The sequence below is a fragment of the Gymnodraco acuticeps genome, unplaced genomic scaffold (genome assembly GCF_902827175.1).
Source record: "Gymnodraco acuticeps unplaced genomic scaffold, fGymAcu1.1, whole genome shotgun sequence".
NCBI lineage: Eukaryota > Metazoa > Chordata > Actinopteri > Perciformes > Bathydraconidae > Gymnodraco > Gymnodraco acuticeps.
Genome location: NW_022989974.1, coordinates 348,973 through 370,080, shown reverse-complemented (window position 1 = coordinate 370,080; position 21,108 = coordinate 348,973). Strand labels below are relative to the sequence as shown.

Genomic DNA, 21,108 nt, shown 5'->3' with positions numbered 1-21,108 from the left:
TTTCGTTTGGAGGGGAAGCTCGCGAGTGTGTGTGTATACGCGTGTGTGTGTGTTTGTGTAATTTTGCGTTTGTGTGTATTGTGTTTGTTTCCCGGGGAAAACACTCACGAGAAACACCGGCTGTTGTTATCCCTGCTGTGACGTTAAGTTACTCCGTTCTCCGCTTGTAATTATGCCGTTACAAGCTTCAAAGTTGTATTTATCATCTGAATTTGCCGAAACAAGTTTAATATTCTGAAAGCCAAGACTTTGTTTAATTGAAATCAGATGAAAACAAACTGTAACGGACCCTGCCGTGTTATCTATGATTACTATACTCTTACATTCATAATTTCAGCCGGAGGGAGGGGGGACGGCGCTGCTGGAAGAGCAGATTGCGAGTGAGAGGTGCCTGTCTTCGTCCCTTTACAAGCTTAAAAAATGTATTTATCGTGTGATTTTGGAAATAAAAGTTTCATATTCTGAAAGCCAAGAATTTGTTTGTTTAAAATCAAACAAAACACCCGAACCCTGAAAAAATTGTTTTTTACGTAAATCCACGTTTATTCTGAAATGAGCCGTTGCGACTTCCGACTGATTTCGATAGAGCCGGTCACAAATAAAACAAGATCTAAAAAGATTTAGAGTATTTTACCAAATGGGTATTTTTGCAGGTAAAAGAGTAACGGCAGCTTGCAAAGCTGTAGCAGCTAAACTCTGATGGAGTGCTTTGTTTAAGCCCAAATGTCATTGAGCGGGAAAAAGATGGAGTGGCAAAGTACAAGACGATTTTCTCTGAACACCTCTTGAACACCTGTCTGGAAACCTGCCGGGATAACACCTCATTCAATGGCTGCCTACGAGCTGTGGCAGCTCAGCCTTTTCGGAGATATAAGTGATGCCTTGGGCCTTTTGTTCAACTCTGACATGGCTGTCGGACACCTTTGTTCTGGAAGGAGAGGCCCATTCACAGTGTGCCCGGGGAACAAATTGAATCTGGTTGACAATTAATAGCCGTGCGGCATGTTTAATTAAGAGCATGTAGCCAGCCAGCGACGTGAGGTAGATAAACAGAGGAGAGCTGCACAGAGCCAGACTGGGCTCACAAAGGAGCCGGCCATTGGAGCGTCTGGTTGATCGATCCCTTACTGTCCGCAGAGAGCAGCCTTCACAAAGAGCAGCCTGCGCCTCTGCTCTCACCGGGCCAAACTTTTAGAGGGGAGAGATGTGAGACTGATAATGCACACAAGGCAGATGGGAGTATGCAGATAGAGGTAGAAAAGTTAGCCTGATGCAAATGTATCCTATACAGATGCACTTCAGTATTTTGGTAATAATGACCTTGAACATGATTGTTTCTGGTGTTGAGTGTTCATTGACGGTATCTCATGTGGATAGTTAGTGTTACATAGATGTCCGGTGTTGGGGTCTGCTGTTGGGAGACGAAACGGGCATGATGGTGTGTCTGTTTAACTTCAGGCGTCTGTGACCTTCCCACATTCCCGTTATTGTAACATGAACACAAAGCGGCGCAGAGCCAGGAGAGAGAGCAGCAGAGAGGAGAGGAGCAATTGACAGCTTGTCCGATAGGCCAAACAATACCAGCCATGGCCAGGCGATGCTTTGGACACACACACACACACACACACACACACACACACACACACAAACACACACACACACACACACACACACACACACACACACACACACACACACACACACACACACACACACACACACTCAAACTCACTTCAATTAAAGAGAGCCCTCCTCTAGAACTAACAATCACATCAGTCAGCGAAATGGCAGGAGCTGAGGGGAGATAAAATGAGTGCAGTTCATGTTAGGATCTGACTGTGTGTGTTCCTATGTGTGTGTTCTGCCTGGACATGTGTGTGCTGACAGGCGTACAGAGAGATGACAGGAACAGAAAAGAGAGTAGCAGGAATGTAACTTGTTCATGTACGAATTTAAAGCGTGTTTGTCCTTGTGTGTGTGTGTTTGTGTGTGTTTGTGTGTCTGTACAGGAAGTAGCAATTGAGGATAAAGGCATGTGTCTGACAGACAAAGGGTGATCCTTTCATGCTGACGAGTAGTTGGGGAAAAAAGAGTTTCCGCCGGCTAATTGGCTTGAGCTGGAGATCTGGCCATCCCTTTGTTGAATTTTCAGACTTGTCTTGTCTTCATGTCTTTTCAGTTTGTCTCCAGAGCAGTGTGTGTTGCTCTCTGTGACAGGACATCGTGGGCTCAATATTTCACTCTCCCTCCGACATATTCTGTAGTCCATTAAAGACATAACATTTTTACCCTTTAACACAGAATCTACCTCTTATTCAATCAGTTTTTTGGCTGTCTCTCCTCCTTCTGCTTTGGTGAGCTGGCTTTTTTGTGTTTCACAATTTGTGCTCCCGTCAGAACATTCTGCATGTTTGTATTCAAGCGCCCGTTCACTATAGCTGCACATTGGGAACAGGCTGAACCGAACACCATAAACTTTACATAACCCCGCAGCACAGCATGCTACTCATGCAAGCGTGCACACACTCATATTTGCACCATATGCTCATAGGCACATATGCATGACTCCATGGTCAAAAATAGCTGCGATTTTGAAGGAAGACCTGTAGGTGGTTCTGGGGTGTGCCTCGGATTGAAAGTTAGAAATTGGTTTCATGCAAGGGTGCCCCAGTCATTTGGCTGCACTGAATAGGGGAATTCAGAGGATAATGCTGGCATTAATTGATTCTGGAGTCTGAAATAAATAGGCTTTCAGGATCACATGAGAAAGAACTCTGCTCATTTGAGACTTTCGAGGAAGACGAGGGAGACGCTGCTCCCCTCCCCTCTTTCTCTTTGGATAGGTCCAGCAGGAGCCCTAAAATGAAAGTGACATCAGTTGATTGATATGAAGTGAACGGTGACCTTCTAGTTTCCACTGTCACTTCATTTATGCATGATATTGCTCCTTGACTTTTGTGAACATTTGGGTGATATTTGAGGATATATAGCTTGGATTTTTACAATGTCTCCGCAGAGAAAAATCACACCTCAATTATATTAAGCTGACATTTAATGGCCTCTCTGTGGATTCTCACAACAATATCTTCCTCACACCAAGCATAAGAAAGCAACAAATGTAGCATTTATGTCTGCACTCTAGATGAAATTGTGAAATTACATTTGGAGTCAAAGAGACCTGGCGGCTGTTGTGTATACAATATGACATGACACTTTCAATATCGGCTGTCTACCGAAACAAGAGCATCTGTCAAAAAGAAGACGTACAGTAAAGAGAGAGGACACACAGAGAGAAGCACCTCGTCTTAGAAGTTTGTCTGCTCCTGCTGGTTTTGTCCCTCATTTGGGTGGACATAAGTTGTGTTTGAGCTGGAGAAAAGTTGAGCAGCAGAGTGGGGTAACAGCCTGGAGTCTCGGCGGTGGGGCTGGGGTAAGGTCAGCATCATGGAGGCTCCGCCACTCTGCGTTCTCCTTGGTTGGGCTGTCAGCAGGGGGGACCAGACATCCTGCTGCATATATGAGGTCAGACAGCCATGGGGTGCCAGGAAGTGAACCATGCGTCCGCGTGCACACACCTACACATTTGTTATCGCTGTTTACTAATGTAGAGCTCAACATTTCTGCTGAGCTTCCAACACGTCTTAAAGTCTTGCCAGAAGTTATTGCCTGAGGGAAAGAGAGATAGAAGAAGAAAGAGGTCTAAAAGAATCATTACACAAAGACACATCTCTCAAGGGTACAGCAGTAGGTGGTCCCATATGGGCTTTAGATCCGCAGCCACACACACATCCATAGCAACATCCAGAGGGTCACAATGCTGCCTAATTATGGCTGACAAAGACGGATGTTTTTCATCTCAGTCAACTTTATGTCCAATTCTCATTCAGTGTATCCCTACCACACCACATGCTGTAGATCCATTCCCACACAAGCTCTTCTCTTGAGTCCTCCAGGTTTTTCTTGTGCTCAGTTGTAAACCAATATATTCATTTTCATGCTCCTTTAATCTTTTCTGTGTTTGCTGCTGTCTCTCCTGGTCTCTCCTAACATAGACACTGTACTACTATAACAATGTATCAATATACAGACTGTATTCACAGGTGTGTGGGAGGAACTTGCTGACCATTGTAGTCCTTCAAGCCAAATAATCCTCTCATCTCTAACCGAGATGGTAGCCATGACACCTAAACCCAAACAATCGTGCTTCATGCCAGCTCCCTTTTCATTTAATTGCAAAGGAGATAGGAAGAGTCCCCATACACGAGAAAAAACTATAAAGACAATCACTTTATATGTGCCTTTTTTGGTGTTGGATGGTTAAATCGTAAATCTAGTATTTTCTTTGGGAACATATTAACACATCACCAATGATGTACAGTTAATACCCAAATAATTTTGGAGTGGTCCATTAGCGCATTAGTGGGCACTACTGTTGCTGGAAGAGCAGAGCAATGGGAATACAAACTGGGAAGGAAGAGGAAATCTAATATATGTTGTGTGATTATGATATTAGTTACATTTTAATTAGGTTTATAGTGTAAAGTATTCAATTTGTTAAATGTTACTGCAATTTAAGAATAACAATTACAATGTATTATTATTTCTTAAAAGTCCTCCAGTGTCACAAACCTGACTCTTTTCGCTAGTGGTATCTCAGCTAAAGCCACTGCACCTAATTAAGTAACTTGATGCTGCTGCTGTAGTGTCGTTGTCTTTGGCTAATAGGAGCTTAGCATTGTGCCTGCTTCTGGATTTTAATTGTTTTTGTAATTGACTATTTCTTAAAGCTGACAAACCTTGAGAATACTTGAATAGTCCTTATTAAAATGCTGGCTACCTAATGGGTTTGCTGAATCGGTTTGATATCTTCTTTCTTCATAATACACACATGTTTGACACATGTTTAGCAACACCAACCCACTGGCATGGGTTCAACATACTTTAGGGATACAAAAGAATGCGTCCAAAATATATTCCCCAATTTGCTGTTTTAGAGATTGTGTAAGCAAACACTGTCTAATAGCTGCAATAGCTAGGCATCAAAATATGACTCAAGTGATTTTCATACTCACAAAACTATTTAGTGACTCTGTATGGTGTGTGAGTTTGTGCGTGAGTGAGCAAGAGCTCTGTGTTTATGAACACCAATAATATTTCATATTGCATTGATAAATTAAAGTCTGGTATGGCCCATTGTAAAAATGCAAACCCCTCCTTTTCTTCCTTATTGCTAAGTCTTCTGTTTGTATTAGAGTGTAGAGTAGAGAAGTGATATAGTAAACAAAAAGGAGAGTGCTGGCGGAGCAGCTGCGGGTTACATTGATTGTGTGAGCAGGGAGGCGTGCAGCGGTGGGGAGCATGAGGAGGCTCCCCAAGAGAATGCCTCCTTTTTCAGAACAGCCTTATGACCAGCATGCCAAGCAGAAATGTGAAGAGAGGCATTGACCAACTACTGGAAAACATCTAAGCTATCCACGATCAATGCCAAATTGATCCCAGAACTATGTATAATGTAGGCCAGTGGATGGCTTGTCTTGCCCTTCTAACATCCGGTATGGCAAGAGAGAACTAAAGCTCAGGAGCTGAGAAGGTACAATGCAAGTTACATAGAGGAACGGAACAAAATGTGTGTCTTTAAGATATGGTTAGCCCTTTGTGGTGAAGGTGTAGCCGATGTGTGTGCTGAGCAATGCGCTAGGTGTGATGTGTCATTTTTCAGAGCTCTCAGAATGTTGTTATAGCCATCACAATGTGCTGTGTCTCAATTCTGATTATTTTGTTTGTACAGTTATATGTCGTGTTTTTTTTCTTTTAAATCAATAGCTGTTTTGAGAATGCCCCTGTCAGCTAGCAAGGTAGCATTGACATGTTCATGGTTGTTGGGGAGTAACTAGTAACATTTAGCAGATAGAGGTAATTAAATGACAAACTAATTGTCTTTACAATCAGTTACATTTAGCTAAAAAGGTTATATAATGAATATGCACATATGATTGACATTTGTTATATATAGCGCTGCACACTAAACGTTTCCACTGTCATGAGTGCACAATCCTGACACACATTGTACTCTGCATTTTGACATACTTGTCACTTGTGTAAACACACTTGTGCACTCAAAATAGTAAGTGTAGGAATGGAAAACTGCAAATTGAGACACAGCAGCAGTTTTTCTTTTTAAAGCAATCCATTGCCCGTATATACACAGGGTTGTTTGTGTTGCTTGGAAAGCTAAAGCAGAACACATCTGTTGCTCCTTCACAGTAGAGCAACAGAGTGGACACAGTGTGACTTCCACCCCTCCCTTTTAGCATTGGCCATCCCTGGAAAGCTCCATGCAGGACCTAATGAGCAGTATGCTGGAGAGGGCATTTTTTTAAACCCAGCACAGGGACTCGTTGAACAGCCTAACTCATCTTCAACAGATGCCAAGTGCAGCTGTCAACAGCTCCATACTCTGTTGTTGCTTACTTTCACTTTCTCAAATCTCCTATGTCTGTTTCTGTCTCACCTGTCTCACAAACTCATTTTTCCTGTGTCCTGACCATACCTCTTGATAGCAGATCCACTGCATCCTATTATGAGCCATGCTCAGAAATCTTAAAGGCTAGCTAGAGGTTACAGCTTTCTAAAATACAGTAGTTTCTCTCTACCTACTACTACTTTCCCCTGGCTTGAAACAGTAATATGGCCATATGAGATTACATAGATACAGTGTGTGATACATTATTGCTAGTGCATTAAGAATTCATGAAGTATAAACAAAAAAAGCCCAAAATGATTCAGCAAAGGTGCTTTTGCTTGCAGAATCGAACCAAAGCGCTCTTTTTTTAATCACTATACCTTCACGCTTCTCCTGTCTTAAATGCATTTATCATTGTCATGGGAATAAAAACTTAAAACTTTGTTCCTCTTCTCTCTTTTTGATTATTCTCTACTTTTTCAGTAACACTCCCACCCTCCCTCTCCACCCATTTTCTTTAGTGCCAGTCTCTATCTCGTCTGTGTCTAATTGCATTTGAATTGTTTCTGGTGTAATCTCGTGATAGCCCGGAACTTCGCCCCCCCCACACCAAATCCCCCCAAGTCCATTTGCACCGGGCCCTGGGCAGGTTGGTTTTCCTGGGCAGCCCTGGAGGAAATATCAGATGACCTGGCACTCCACTGCAAAACCCAGGTCATCAGGGAGGGCTCCTCTCTCAGTATCTATCTCGTGGCCCCCCTCTCATCCATTTCCTGCTTTCAAGTGCAGTGCAAGGTCAAAGCTTTGAGGATGCACTCCCCAGACTTCACCACGAGGCAGCCTGGAGGCGCTGTACTCTCCTCCCCTCCCACACTTAGCTCCATCTATTCTTTCATTTCTTCCGGCTCTCATATTCATTTCATTAGCTCAGGCTTTTACTGCAATCAATAGCGTTGCTAAAGTTAGTTTTTCTAATATGGCTATTCATTAAGTGCCTTTTCATTAGTGTCACTGGAGAATCAGTATAACTGGAATAATACAGTAATGGACAAACATGTGGTGTAATTGTTGAATCCTTTTTTCGGGAGATGAAGATTTAAATGTCTGAGCTCGCAATGAATGACTCATTACTCTATGGTTTAACATAATGTGTCCAGTAAATCTAGAGGTTTTAAAACTAAGATTGCTTTATCAGACAATGATGTAAGATTTGGTATTTAAATGAAGGGAAATGCAGGGTGTTGTCTCTGTTCCCAGTGCTGTATTGTTCCCACCTCTGATTTTCTGTCAGCTCAAATACGCTGTGGATGCAGAAAGAGAGGAGACACATTATGGATGGTTTTTAGAGACAGGTGTCTGATGCGTCCTGTGATAATGCCAAAAGACTCCTATCTCTCCTTCTAATGGAACAGCGACAGTTGTTTCAAGTGATGAGGTCTGTCAGCCAAATGCTGGAGCGTTGGTCCTCTCAACGCCTCTCTTTTCTCCCATAAATCAAAGATGCTGCTGAGAGAGGGAATCAGAGGGAACTGAAAAACAATCTAGCCTCAGGTGATCCTGGGACAGTGAATCCCCTGTAGAATAATATCTCCATCAAACACCGGCTTCATGTTTGACTGGCTTCTGTGCAGTAGGAAAGGGTGAGGGTCTAATGCAATCCATTTGATCAAGCCTACAAACAGTTGATCCTAAAATTGCCATTACAACTAAGTTTGAGAGAATCAACATGTGGGACAAAAAGTGTTTATTTAAAGAGTTTCCCGCTCCTTCATCCCTATTCTTTGGTGCAAAGAAGTGAAATTGGATGAATATGTTAGAGTTATCTCCAATTTCAAATAGCTAGACTTGCCAAAAGCTGATTCTCTCTGGAGAAAATGTTGTACCTCCTGAGTGAAAATATCATCTGAAAGGCGAGACGGTAAAAGCCAGTCATTTCAAAATGATATATTTTTCTTATAGTGGCTTTCCTTTTCACCTCAGCGGTTATGGGAAAGAAGGAATAAAAAGAAGAAATGAGAGTAAGTGAGCGATTCATATATTGGAGAAGGTGTGTGGAAGATATTTTATTTGTATTTAACCAGATAAAAGCATTGAGATACAATCTCATTTACAATGCTGACCTGGCCAAGAAGGCAGCAACGTTACACATTATTACACATAACACAGACACGTAAAATACAGAGAACACAACTAAGTAAACAAAAGACGAAAAGCAGTCACTACATTGTGCACATTTGGGAAAGGTGCACTACTTATTACTGCAAGAGCAGCTGGTGGTTAGGACCTCAGTAAACCTCTATTTAAAACAGGCTATAAGGACAAGTGCCATCAGTTTGAGGCTTGATTGAAGGTCATTCCAAGACCAAGGACCATAATGAGAAGAGAGGAGACACACTGATGAGTACAGGAGTGACATCTCTGAAGAGCATGTTAATAACGTGCCAGGCCCAGGCTGGTAACCACTAATCAGCTCGTCTGATTGTAACACGAAACACACACAAACACTCTCTATCTCCATCAGCCCTGAAACTAGACTGCTTCGTCATGTTCTGGGGCGGCCCCCTGTGCTAACAGTGTGTCGCAGCTTTTACAGAGACAAAAGAAACAAATGAGATGGCTGGGTGACAACAAACAGCTCGGGGTTGTTCTCTCCCCTGGAAAATGAACAAACCCCCCCCCCCCTTTTTTGCAACCACCGTGTCAATTAGAAGAGGTGTTGCTCATACTCACTCTCTGGTTCACCGGTAGCTTGTGCTGATTGTTATTTATTTAGATCAGTCTTAGAAGGGAGTTTGCTTCGATTTAAAGCAGAATACTGGTACAGTATATTTCAGCACCTGGAGATAAAAACCTCAGCTAAGATCATGTCAGTGGGGAGGCTGAGGCATAAAGGAAGTACACACAGCCCTCCACAAGCAGGATTCTGACCTAGGAGGTGGAGGAAGGAGCTGTGTGTACAGAGGGCTCTTCTGAATATTTCCCTAGTGAGGGAGAGCAGGCCAGAGGCACTGAGGTCAGCAGATAGAGTCCGGAGCCCATTGACAGCTGCTGGTTTGACTTTGATGCACCATCAGTGTTCAGCACACCGCTTCCCCCCCGCCGCCCCTCTTGCACTAACCGACAAAGCGTGTTTGTTCAACCTGAACGCACGTTAGCCTCTCATTATGCCGCCCATGCAAACTTTGTCTCTTTGCAGCTGTTTAATGGCTGCACGTCTGTTTTTGTTTGTTTCCTCACCATAAGATTATTGCACCTTTATGGTTGGTCGGGGGGTTGGAATAATCCCTGGCATCTGTTCAGAGAGGGAGGGGTGCGCAAAGAGCCAGAGGTAGAGGCTCACTTCTATTTTATTTATTTTTCTAAATACGAGACCATGCGGCCCTCTATTTCATTCTTTGCCACTGAGGCCGGGGCTGTGGCTGCTTTTTAAGGACAAGAGTGATGGAAGGGGATATGTGCTAACACAGAGGTCACTGAAGGAGCTTCCCGCTGCCATGTATCCTTCCCAAAATGAGCACAGAATAGCAGGGATTAATCTAATCACTGCCGTGTTAGTCTCATTTACTTACAAATGTATGCAGAGAAGAAAGTTTATTGTGACCCTTGTTTCTTTCCCTGTGAACATTGTAATTACTGTTGGCACAGCTAACATTAAACTTCCTGAAGAGAATATGTTTTGCTTACTCCAGCAACAAGGTTCTTGACTTTAGGTTTTACTTACTTTTCATTTCACCATTGTTTTTTTCTGTCATACAGCAGAAGTTATACAGCAGAGGAGCTGCCCTGAGCGCTTCTTGACAGCCTCATCCACTTCCTATCTTTCTCTCAATTCATCTTCTCATGGCTTCACTGCCTCCGGTCATTATGGCAGGAGAACAGGAAGTTAATCAACGCAGCATTATCTCCCTGCCTGCACCTGGAGGCAAGGTTGCCAGTCATGCTACCACCCCCTCTCTTCTGGAACCCCCGCCAACCTGGGAACCCCTCACACTGCAGCGCCCTGCAGGGTCCCTAAGGGCCACAGTGCTGGGTCTCTGCGCCAGGTATCACTTGTGACACAGCCTTGATTAGACAATGGGAGCCTTATTACAGTGGAGAATACTTAGGAAAAAGGAAACGAAAAACATCTCCAGTTGTAGTTATTGCTCTGTGCTGTTTGATATTTTTCCAAGTCCTGCTGTTGAGGAAGCTGGTATTTTTGGAGACATTATTGCCCCGTGTGGACAGGCCAAGCAACAACAAAAATGCCCAGAAGAGGCCCAAATCTTTAAACAAATACAGTCTATGGCCGAACTCAAGTGAGACAATCTTTAAGTAACATATCTCCACTTAAAGGTGTGTTGACACTCCAACCTGAGGAGAGATGCACATCCTTAGAACGTAAAAAGATTATGTTTTTCTTGAAGATAGCAGCAAGTCTAGCGCTTTCATACTGTCTGAGAAGCTGACAAATGTTCTTGCTGAAGAGTGCTGAAGAGTGTAATCATTAGGTTGTCCACCAGCATCCAAAGTGCTTTTATGTCTGCCCATTAGTTTGTTGAGAAAATGGCATGGTATAGTCTATCGTGCTCCCAGACTGATGCAGTAGGCACGGCGAGCATGGGAAACATAAAAGTCTTTGAAGTATCTCTATTATACCAGTGGCAGTTTGGGCTTCTTTAACTTCAGTGTCTACATCTCTTTGTACACAACTGACTGAAGGATTTACACCCTTTTTTTGTAGCAGCAGTACACACACATGTCAATATTGTGAGACTGGCGTGTAATTATTATTCAAAGGTTAAAGACTGGATTGATCCATAGAGGAGTGTCAAGGGCAGATCAAAGGGATTTGGGGGAGGATCGGACCAAAAATGTTAAAAGCTGCTCGCTCTTAAACACAGAGACATCAATCTTTCTCAGAGCACCTTGATGTCCTCAGAGGAGAAGTTGATCAAAGATGGTCTCAGAAGATGATCTGACCTCAGCCGCGTTCCACTTCTGTCTTTCACTTTACTTTTACCAGTCTCCGTTTACCTGCCTGAGCTCCCCGACACTGCCCCTGTTTCCGTCTTTCCTGTGTTTGCGCTGCCGGTAAGACTGTCTGAATATCAATGAAGCAGTCTCACCGATGTATTACAAACACAAGAGAACAGTGATTAAAGATGACATATCTAAGCCTCACTCCCTTCTTCTCTTCTCTCTTTTCTTTTTCACAGGAGATCGCAGCTTACTTGATAACATTTGAAAAGCATGAAGAATGGCTAACGACATCCCCTAAAACAAGGTAAGACAATTACACATCTGCCCTCTTTTAAAACACAAGTTAAGATTCATAGCCCTAAAAATATTACATTCAGGGAGTCTGCATTTACATTTTTAGTTTTACATAATTGTTTTCTTCAAGAGCATTTCCCTTTGCATAGCTTGCAACCTTCTTCAAGTTCAGTGTAGGATGATTAATATTACAGGCTGCTGATGGCTGTTCAGAAAAGTGTACAGTTTTGGATAAATGATAGAATATTAATATTGACTAATAATTGCCTTTTAGCAAGTCAATTAACATAACATGCACTGGTGCCTGCTTTGAATGTAATGTTAATGTGTTCCTATCGGTCTGCACATTCAACACTCCACTAATAACACGGTTGGAGCTGGAGGTGTTTGTCTGGGTCAGACGTTACACCCACACGTGGAACAAAATGCCAAGAGCTACTGTAATAATTCCACTACAAAAGGGTTGCCAGCTGTTAATATATTCAGAAACATATAGGGCCAATTTGCAAATAAAGGACACGTTCTCGTTGACTTTTCAGCAAACATGGACCATTTCATGTCAGCAAATGAATAGAATTTGTGGCTGCGTTGGCTGTGATGTAATTATATAATTTTTGTAGAATAATAATTAATAATGCATGTGGCCTTGTAATAGCAATTTCTCTACATGTGACAGTGGCGGACAGCTCTCGGACTGGCTCGTATTTGACTGTTTCACTGACAGACCACACAATCACTACAGCTGTTAACACAATGTCCCCTTTACTTAAGTTAACATTTTCATGCATTTTGAATCAGCTCAATGTGTAAAACCTTCCTTTCTATGTTTTTGCAATGTGGACTGGCTACGCTGGCTTTATTAGCAGTCCTCACCCATGTGTAAATGGACCCTGGGCTCACTGATATAGAACCCATTCGTCTCGTCCCTCTCCCCACCCCTCCTCTTCTCCGCTGCCTCGGAGGGACATTGATAATAGTTCTGCATAAAAACACTGCCAATTACAATATGTTCTCTGGTGTAATTATGGAGCACGGGCCAAAAGAGCAATGAGCTCACCTGTTTTTTATCAAGAATGTCCTTTCTACTCTTCAACTCACGAAAAATGAAAATAATGTTAGGCGTATTTGCTACAGCGGGTAAAGTTTGTATTCATTTGATTACCCTCCACAGAAAACACAGGTGCTGTTATGTTGCCGTAAATTACACTAAATCACAAATATGAAAGGCTCGAAAGGATATAATAAAAGGTGAAGTACTGCGAAGGGTATCAGAATGTCATGGCGCTGGCTTCCTCCAGCACAAGACAGCCTAAATTTGACATATGTGTGAAACGAGAGACGCTTTTGATCTAGTGACTTTCCCTGTCTGCTACGCTGTGGTCTCAGCTGCCAGAGCGCTCTGGGATTTCAGCCCCATGTCATGTCTCAGTGCAGGTGCTCAGCAAATGTGTCACCAGGGAGCAGCCCGTATACCTGAGATCACCTGACAACAACACATTCAATGTTTTAGAACAGCCGTCAATGCACGACGGGATGTGTGTGTGTGTATGTGTGTTTGTGTTCACTGTATGTGTGTGTTTCTAGACAAGAGAGGTTGTGTGAAGTGTTTGTGTTTTCCCAGATGTCAGTGAAAGGGTACAGCATTGTGATGGATGTTGGGGCCAGGAGAGGTTGGGGGGAGTGAAAGGGTGCGGCATGTATGTGTGATTGATGGGAGATGATTGATGGCCGGCTTCTATATGAAAAGCTTTTTGCTCAAGGTCATGGGTGAAAGGTCAAACTGGGGACACCTGTGGTTAAGTGCTGCCTTATCATTTGTCATCGCACATCTTCGGGTGCATGCGGGCAAGTGTGTTTGCATCTGTTTGTGGGTGTGTGCTGTCTGCGTGTGGGTTGACCCCTGTGGGGAATAGGCTAAGTAGGCTAATTCTCTCCCTGCCAGTGCCTGTAGACAGGGTCAGTGGGGCATGATGGGAGCCAGAGATAAGCAGCAGGGTCATACACAGAGAGGCGGCGCACTGCATGGCTGCACCGCATGCATGCAACAACTCTGACACATGCAGGTCGTAAACATGGGAGTGGGCCACAGCCAGAGCGCAAGGAGCTGACGCTAGCTGTTTGACCAAGGTGACACGCGATGCAGGACATGCCATGAATAGAGATGGCATCCTGTCAACAGGAAGATGAGATGAAGTGAACCAATTACATGCATGCACAGATATATTTTACTAGGCTAATACACATCAGCCATACAGGAACAGTACAGCATGTGATGTCTTTTGTTTTGGTCTGTTTCTGTTTGTTTATCATTTTAAAATATGAAGCGTGCCAGGGGAGAGTGGTGGAATACTGAGTGATTGATGTGCCTAGCTCTAGTAATACACATTCCCTTTCAGATAGGAAGTGCAACAGTGCTTAAAATCAATAGCAGTGTTCTCCCACTGACTGCTTGAACAGCACTACAGCTAATTCAGGCCCCACCTGTCAGAGCTGGGGAAATCTTTCCCTACTAAGGCCTTACACTGTAATTTACACCTAGCCTCGCTGAGTTCCATTTCCATTAAAGGTAGAGCTCGGCATTATGGCTTTAATGAAGGCCACGGCCAGGCTGTGATTTAAGATGGCCGTTAGCCTGCACCTTCACTCCACAGGAGGGAACACACTTAAAGGGACAATTAGAATGTTCCTCTCCTACATAGTTCCAGATAGCCATACCCATTCTTTCCATTTGCCTCTTTAAGGATGTGTCCATGATGCTTCAGCTGATGGGATCTGAAGGTGCCTGTGGGAGAGTGAAAACAGAGGGGAAGCAAACAAATTGTGTGGCGCCAAATTTAGGCAATAACGTTTGATTTGACCTCATCATGGCCGTTTCAATGTGCTCCTGTTGAGAGCAGGCATTTGTTGTCCATCATAAATGACACAAATGTCTCCTTAAGGGGCTCTTTCAGAGGTGTTTGTATGCTGACAGATGGAGAAACTATTGACTAGAGGGTGTCACAGATTGGTCAGCCCAAAGAGGTAATGGACACCTGTGTGTCGTATCGAAATAGCTCGTTATCCTGAGCATCCCCTGGATGGCACATGCTTTCATGAGTGGAGCAGTTACACATAGTGTTTCTTTCCTCCACTGTTTGTTTTATAAGGCTAGTGAACAGCAAACCCATCTCAAAACACAGGGAGAGTGCTTCTACGCCTGTCATCCAGATTGCTCAGAATGTGTGTGGGCTTATTTCTATGATATCCTCTCTTGCATAAAATACAAACATAGAATCGAATTGTTACAGCTGTTGGAGTGTTAAAGTTGTGGGTTATTCTAGGCTTTTACTTTGACTTCTAGGCAAGTTTGGAAATGTATTCATGTGCTTCCATGACCACAGAACACACACACAGACATACACGCTTGCACACATTGTATATTGAAACTATCAAACAATAAGCACCAGTCCTTGGAGGGCCCAGCAATGACACTGAACCTTGCCGCCCCCACGTCCCAACGCAATAGCCCTCTCTCCTCCCACATTCGCATCCACAGCAACAGCAGCAGCAGCTCTCCAAAATGAAACTGAGTCCCTTTAGACAGCTTCCAAAGACAATGCTTTTATTAAAACCTACAGCAGCGGCGCCACCCCAGAGGCACGAGAACACCAACAACAGAGTAGAGCAGAACTGAGAGGCAGCCTGAAATCTACTAATGACTGTTTGTTTGCTATTGTGTACGGTATTTGCTATTGTGTATGTAGCCTGTGCTGATCTGTGTGTGTTTGTGTTACTGGCAGAAATTGAAAGAGGGGATGTTTTACGCGTGTGAATACGTACGTGAATGTACTCTTCCGTATGCGTGACTACGCATTTGAAAAATGCATTGTGGATGAACATATGCAGGCATTTATGAATGTATTGAGATGGCATGGCATGTGCGTGCATATATAACTGTGTGGATGTGTTTTGAATTATAAATGGGGCTAGTGTATTCTATGTTTTCTTTTTTTACAGGAGAGGTAGTATCTGGGTGAGTCTGCCACTGTGAATAAGACCTCCCCAGGCCTATCTGTACACTCTGTTTCTGTCACCTAGTCTGTCACATGGTGTGAGGAAGTGCTGGACGCTGTGTGTGTGTGTCTATGTGCGTATAAGTGGGGGTCGGGCTGATGTGTAGGATGTGCCTGAGAAGGGCGTCTGATAGTGTTTGGTCCTAATGCTTTGTGGCACTTGTTGGCTGGCAGAGTTTCAGAAGAGAGTGGAAAAAGACAGGAACAGCAGGGGAGAGAGAGAGCGAGAAAGAGACATAGATGGAAGAGAGCATTATGGGTAGGCATAAAGAAAGAGGCACAGAAACAAAGGCATAAAAGATAAAGAGTTATTAGATAAATTCTCATTGAAACCAAGACAGAAGGACATGTGGCACTGGATCAAACCAGAGTTACGAAAAAGCCAACATGTCAACTAAATGTAAAAAGACTGTTTGGTGAGGGGAACTCGCTTGATCTCCGTCATCTTTTTCTGTTGCTTGTCCTTCTTCTTTTCTGATGCTTTCATCCCAACTCATCATGAGGAAAAGTTTAGTTTGTTGCATAGTGACACGTCTCCCCTGGCTGTCCCCGTTCTGGCGGGCCCTGGAGGACACCGTCCCACGCTGCTTCCACCTATAGTCGACAGCCCTGACGAGGACAGCCTTGCCCACCTGGAGCCTGGTGGGCCGGGAGAAATTGAGCCCACCAGGGAAAAAGTAGAGAGAACAGGAGTGAGGTGAACCCGGAGGAGCATGAGGTAAAAGTGAGAGAAAGAGATACAATGAAAAATAACCATCAAAGGCAGAGTGAATATGATGGAGTGAGAGCAGTTTAGAAAATGGAAACATGTCGATAAGAGAAGTGAACGGACGAGATGGAGATGAGAGGAATAGTGATGGATGGGGTGAGGAGGAGAAGAAATGAGGGGGGAGAAGATTTACGAAAACAGACTAAATGCGGGTGAAAGATGGAATAGAGGGGGATTGAGCTGACATAGGGCGAGGGAGAAGAAAAAGAGAGAAATAGAGTGGGTAAACAGCAGATAGAGATTGAGGGAGGTGAGCAATGGATTCAACTAACAGAAAGAGAAAAGTCCTGTGGTTTTGGGGCATGGGGGGGAGAATGCAAACGGTCAATAGATTACAGCTAGTGCTGGGCCGAGTGCCGGGGCCTCAGACTCCTGGCCAACTTAATAGTGCCTCTTGTTTGTCTGTCCTCTAAAGTAATGCCCAAGCCGAGCCCAGGGAAGCAGCCTGAGCCTGAGGCTAGTGGAAATGGACAGGGGACTAGATATATGTTAGTTCTCATCCCAGCTGCTGTATATTACCCTGGCCAAGCTTGCCCACCAGAGACTATTCAATAGAACATAGAACATCAGCTTTATCGCCTTTATTCCCTCTACACTCACCAGGCCTGCTGCTGAAGGCCAGTGAGGGCACGATCAGCTCTAAGAATGAATCCTTTTGTGGTCATTTTTGTATGGAAATAAACATTTGAGTGTAGGGTGTTCATAGCAATGCGACAGTGTAGCTTTTAAAGTAAATAAGTTATGTGATGCTAAGGTTATACAAGCAAAGAGTATTGTGTAGCTTAAATAAAGGAAGCAGCATGAAAAGCATACAGGTCTTGCCTCACTTTGTATGCCAATATGGAGGAGGCGGAGGAGGTGTTGGAGAGTAAGGAGTGCAGCCAGTGGCTGGCCACAGGAGAGAAGGGATAAATACATAGAGGAGGAAGTTGATGTCAAGCAGGTGTTCAAGGAGAAAGTGTCAGCCAAGCAACCCGAGATTGGGAGAACTGCTGCCTCTGCAGCCTGATAATAAAGACTTAATTCAATTAGCACTTCTGCACCGGTGAGCAGCGTGCAGGCTGTCATGGAGCGGGCCACAGACACAGCAGAGCTGACCCTCAGCCACGAGACACGGCTCCGACCCAGCTCTTCACTGCGCTCTCTGTTTCCCTTGGTCTCATGAATACACTCATACACTCACTCACTCACACACACACACACACACACACACACACACACACACACACACACACACACACACACACACACACACACACACACACACACACACACACACACACACACACACATTATTCACACCTGAGTCACTGAGCAGTCCAGACACTAAACCCTGCCTACACATCTCTCCTACACACATGCTGACCCTCTCCACACACAGACACATTGCCTTATTTCTCACTCTCATCCCCCCTTAAAACTGAACTCTCTTTAGCTCCTCTCCCTTCACCTCCTCGATTTTCTATTTGCAAACCCCACTTTGCCCTCCACTCCCTCTCGTACCATCCTCGTCACTCCGCTCTGTTGTTGCAACGGGCCGTATGTTGGCCAGCGTAGGGATGATTGTGACTGTGAATCCCTATTTTCAGCACGACACGCCCCAGAGCCCAGTCGGGTGCTGTCCTGTAGGCATATGGTGTAGCGGATCCCGGATCTTGGGCCTTTAAAAAGCTCTAGGGGGCTTTTCAGTCTGAAACAGCCTCTCATCCCACGCACCATCCTATGCCATACCCTAAAATCTGGCTTCTGTGATTTGGGTGTGGTCTGAGAAAGCCTCTTCCAGACTTGTCACTTCACAGTGCCATTGGTGTCACAATATCACCAGGGAGCGAGGCATAGTTAGGGCCTAAAGTTCCCATACATACAGGAAACTGGAGGATGGGGGAAGGAAGAACAGGAAGTGGCAGAGGAACAGGAGGAGGAGGAAGAGAAAGGACAGGACACACGGCTTTAGTGATACCGTTTGTTGTTATGTAAAGAGGAGAAAATAGGTCCTGGATGGCTGCCAGAGAGCTGGGTGAATCACCGGCAAAGAACAGGCACATGGGTGTGCACAAACTCACACACACATTGGCACACATTCTGTCCCATTTCTTCGCCCCAGCTGAGCTTCACAGTACAGGAAGTACATCGGGTGATGAGTTGCCACGTGGCACCATTCAGTGTGTAAAAACAACAAATGGCAGGATTGACCCCTCATAGTTTGATGCCAATGAAATAATTGAAGCCTAGTTTGCTATGTACCTTCTCAAACAAGGCCTGCTTATTGGAGAAAACACAAACGCGTACAATCACACACCCTCATTACTTTGACCTCTGCCCCTTACCGATAGGGTTGATCTGCACAGTTTGTTCCCATACCCACTTTAATGTCTTACTTGCCTTTGTTGTTACCATACAGTAAGTTGCTCCCTAAAGAACACTAGCTCATTGTGCATGAAACACTCTGGGTATTTCTTACCTGTCTTATTCTGTAAGATAGTTACCGTAGCCTGTTGATTGTGATGAGACACCTTCATCACTGTAGATTTGTGTTAGCCCTCCCCAGCCCTGCTCATTTTCGTCAGTCAGTACTTTACCCCAGGCAAGACCCTTACTATTTTAACTGCTTCATTAAAGATGGGAGCGGATGGAGTGGGTGGGAATGTGGAGGATAGCCATGTATTAATTTTGCATCAGTGAATTAATCAATTCAAATACAAGTCAATTGATAAATTATTCAAATCTTTTTTTGTCGCATTTGAGAGGAGTGTGCAGAATGAAAGGTGAGAACCATTTCAGATTGGATAATTAATATTCATAACTCCTTTAAATGAAGTAAGAAAAATAGCTATCAATTTCTTATCAAGTTTTTTTTCAAGCACTGGTATAATTAAAAGTGATTGAGAGAAGTATTTCCCATGATGGTACAATTCCCTACAATTAAAAGCAAACGGTTTGATTTCTCTCGTCCTCCTTGTCTCCTTTAACTCATTGTAATAGCCACTGCAATCTAAATATTGTAGCATTTCTTTAAATCACTGCTTGACTGATAAGACGATGAATCTACCCTATCCACATCACAAGCCAAGATAATTAACAAGTCATTGACAAAAGTGCGCCCTCCACCTGCAAACCCAGCTGCCTTGCTGAGAAGTTTTGTATTTGTTGACTGTATTTTAAATTTTTCATCATTTCTGCGTGCAGTCCTTCATCTTTATTTTGTTCTGTTTGCTAGAGGGTGGTGCTCGGGAGAGTTATGGTGACAGGTCAGCTAAGATTTAAAGTAGTCCTGCGCCTGACCCAAAGGAAAGCACTGCTGGTACATTAACATGATAGCGATATGATTATGTCGGAATGGACATGAAGGGTTTCAATTATTTACAGGTGATGTGCCCGTTGAATTGGCAATGAAGTGGCTCGTAAATTACCCCCCTCTGTCTAATCAAGCCTCAAGCAGAATAATGGAGCAAGTACTGCCAAGATGGAGGCTCTCTCTCGTTTTCTCTTTTATTCTTTCTCTATTTAGTGTTTTGGGTGGGGGGGGGGGGGGTTGGCTACTTTCACAGTGTGATGATGACACTCCCCAAATGACATTGGTTGAAAGGCAAGAAATGTGCCAGTGAGCGCAGGTTTAAAAGCTCTCCACTTCATCACTGCTCAGTGCTTTACTGCGCTTTATGTCACCAGACAATGATACAGTGACAGCCAAGCATCAAAATGTGCAGCACCAGCACCTAATGTGCTCCTTGGTTGTGTGCCTGAAAGAGAGGAGAGAATAAGACAGACAAACGGACAGACAGAGGGAGAAAAAACAGACAGGAAAATAGAGGGCTGCTGTAAAGGTTGGCATGGCTCCGCTCCAATGTAGCCTTCCCAACAGGAGCAACACTGTTCAGACGAAACACAGCCAGACACCAGTCGCTGGCTCCTTTCTAGCATCTTCTTCTGAGGCCTGTGGTGTGGGATCCTGCTCAGTTGACTGATGGCCTCTTTGATTAAAGAGATTGAATGCCAAAGAGTTTAATAGCCGGTTTTAATGTGTCTCTAGTGACTGACTGGAGTGATTTCTTGCAAGTCTCGCTGATATGCAGACACGGCAAGATTAATGCAATCTACCAGCTCTAACCACTGAAGCAAGTAGCCCACCCGTATTAACCAAGCATACCCTCCCTGATTTCTCGGGGTTTAATGTAGACTGCCTTGTTTACCTCAGTGCTGTGGGAGGTTCCCCCCCCCCCCTGCCCATTGTAACAATCACACAGAAATGCTCAACTGTGTTGGGTAATTGTATATTAAACCTATTTTAAGGAAACAAAGACAGCGATTCGCCTTCCCCACCCACCACCATCACAATCCATAATCACCTAAGGCGGTTTACAGTAGAAAGGGGAGAGGGAGAGAGAAGAGAGCTAGGAATGACAGGTAGAAGGAGAAGGGGAAAGGGGATGTGAGATAAAAGTGAAATGTAATGGTGAGAGTGTACCACCTACCGTTCTGGTGTCCTCTGGCAAAAAGAATCATTTCTAGGGGAAGAGACGGTGTGGTCTGTTCTCAGCCAGAGCCTCAGCTTCCTCTCTCTCTCTCTC

The 21,108-nt window shown here is 44.1% G+C and overlaps 1 protein-coding gene across 9 annotated transcripts in view; it reads left to right on the top strand.

The window, feature by feature from the left end:
• Positions 1-21,108, top strand: part of camta1a (calmodulin binding transcription activator 1a) — a 289,606-nt gene that overhangs the window by 122,050 nt on the left and 146,448 nt on the right. For all 9 annotated transcript variants that reach the window (XM_034211026.1, XM_034211027.1, XM_034211025.1 and 6 more), the window contains one exon: positions 11,662-11,729. In XM_034211026.1, the coding sequence (XP_034066917.1) occupies positions 11,662-11,729 (68 nt within the window). The remainder of the gene's footprint in view (positions 1-11,661; positions 11,730-21,108) is intronic.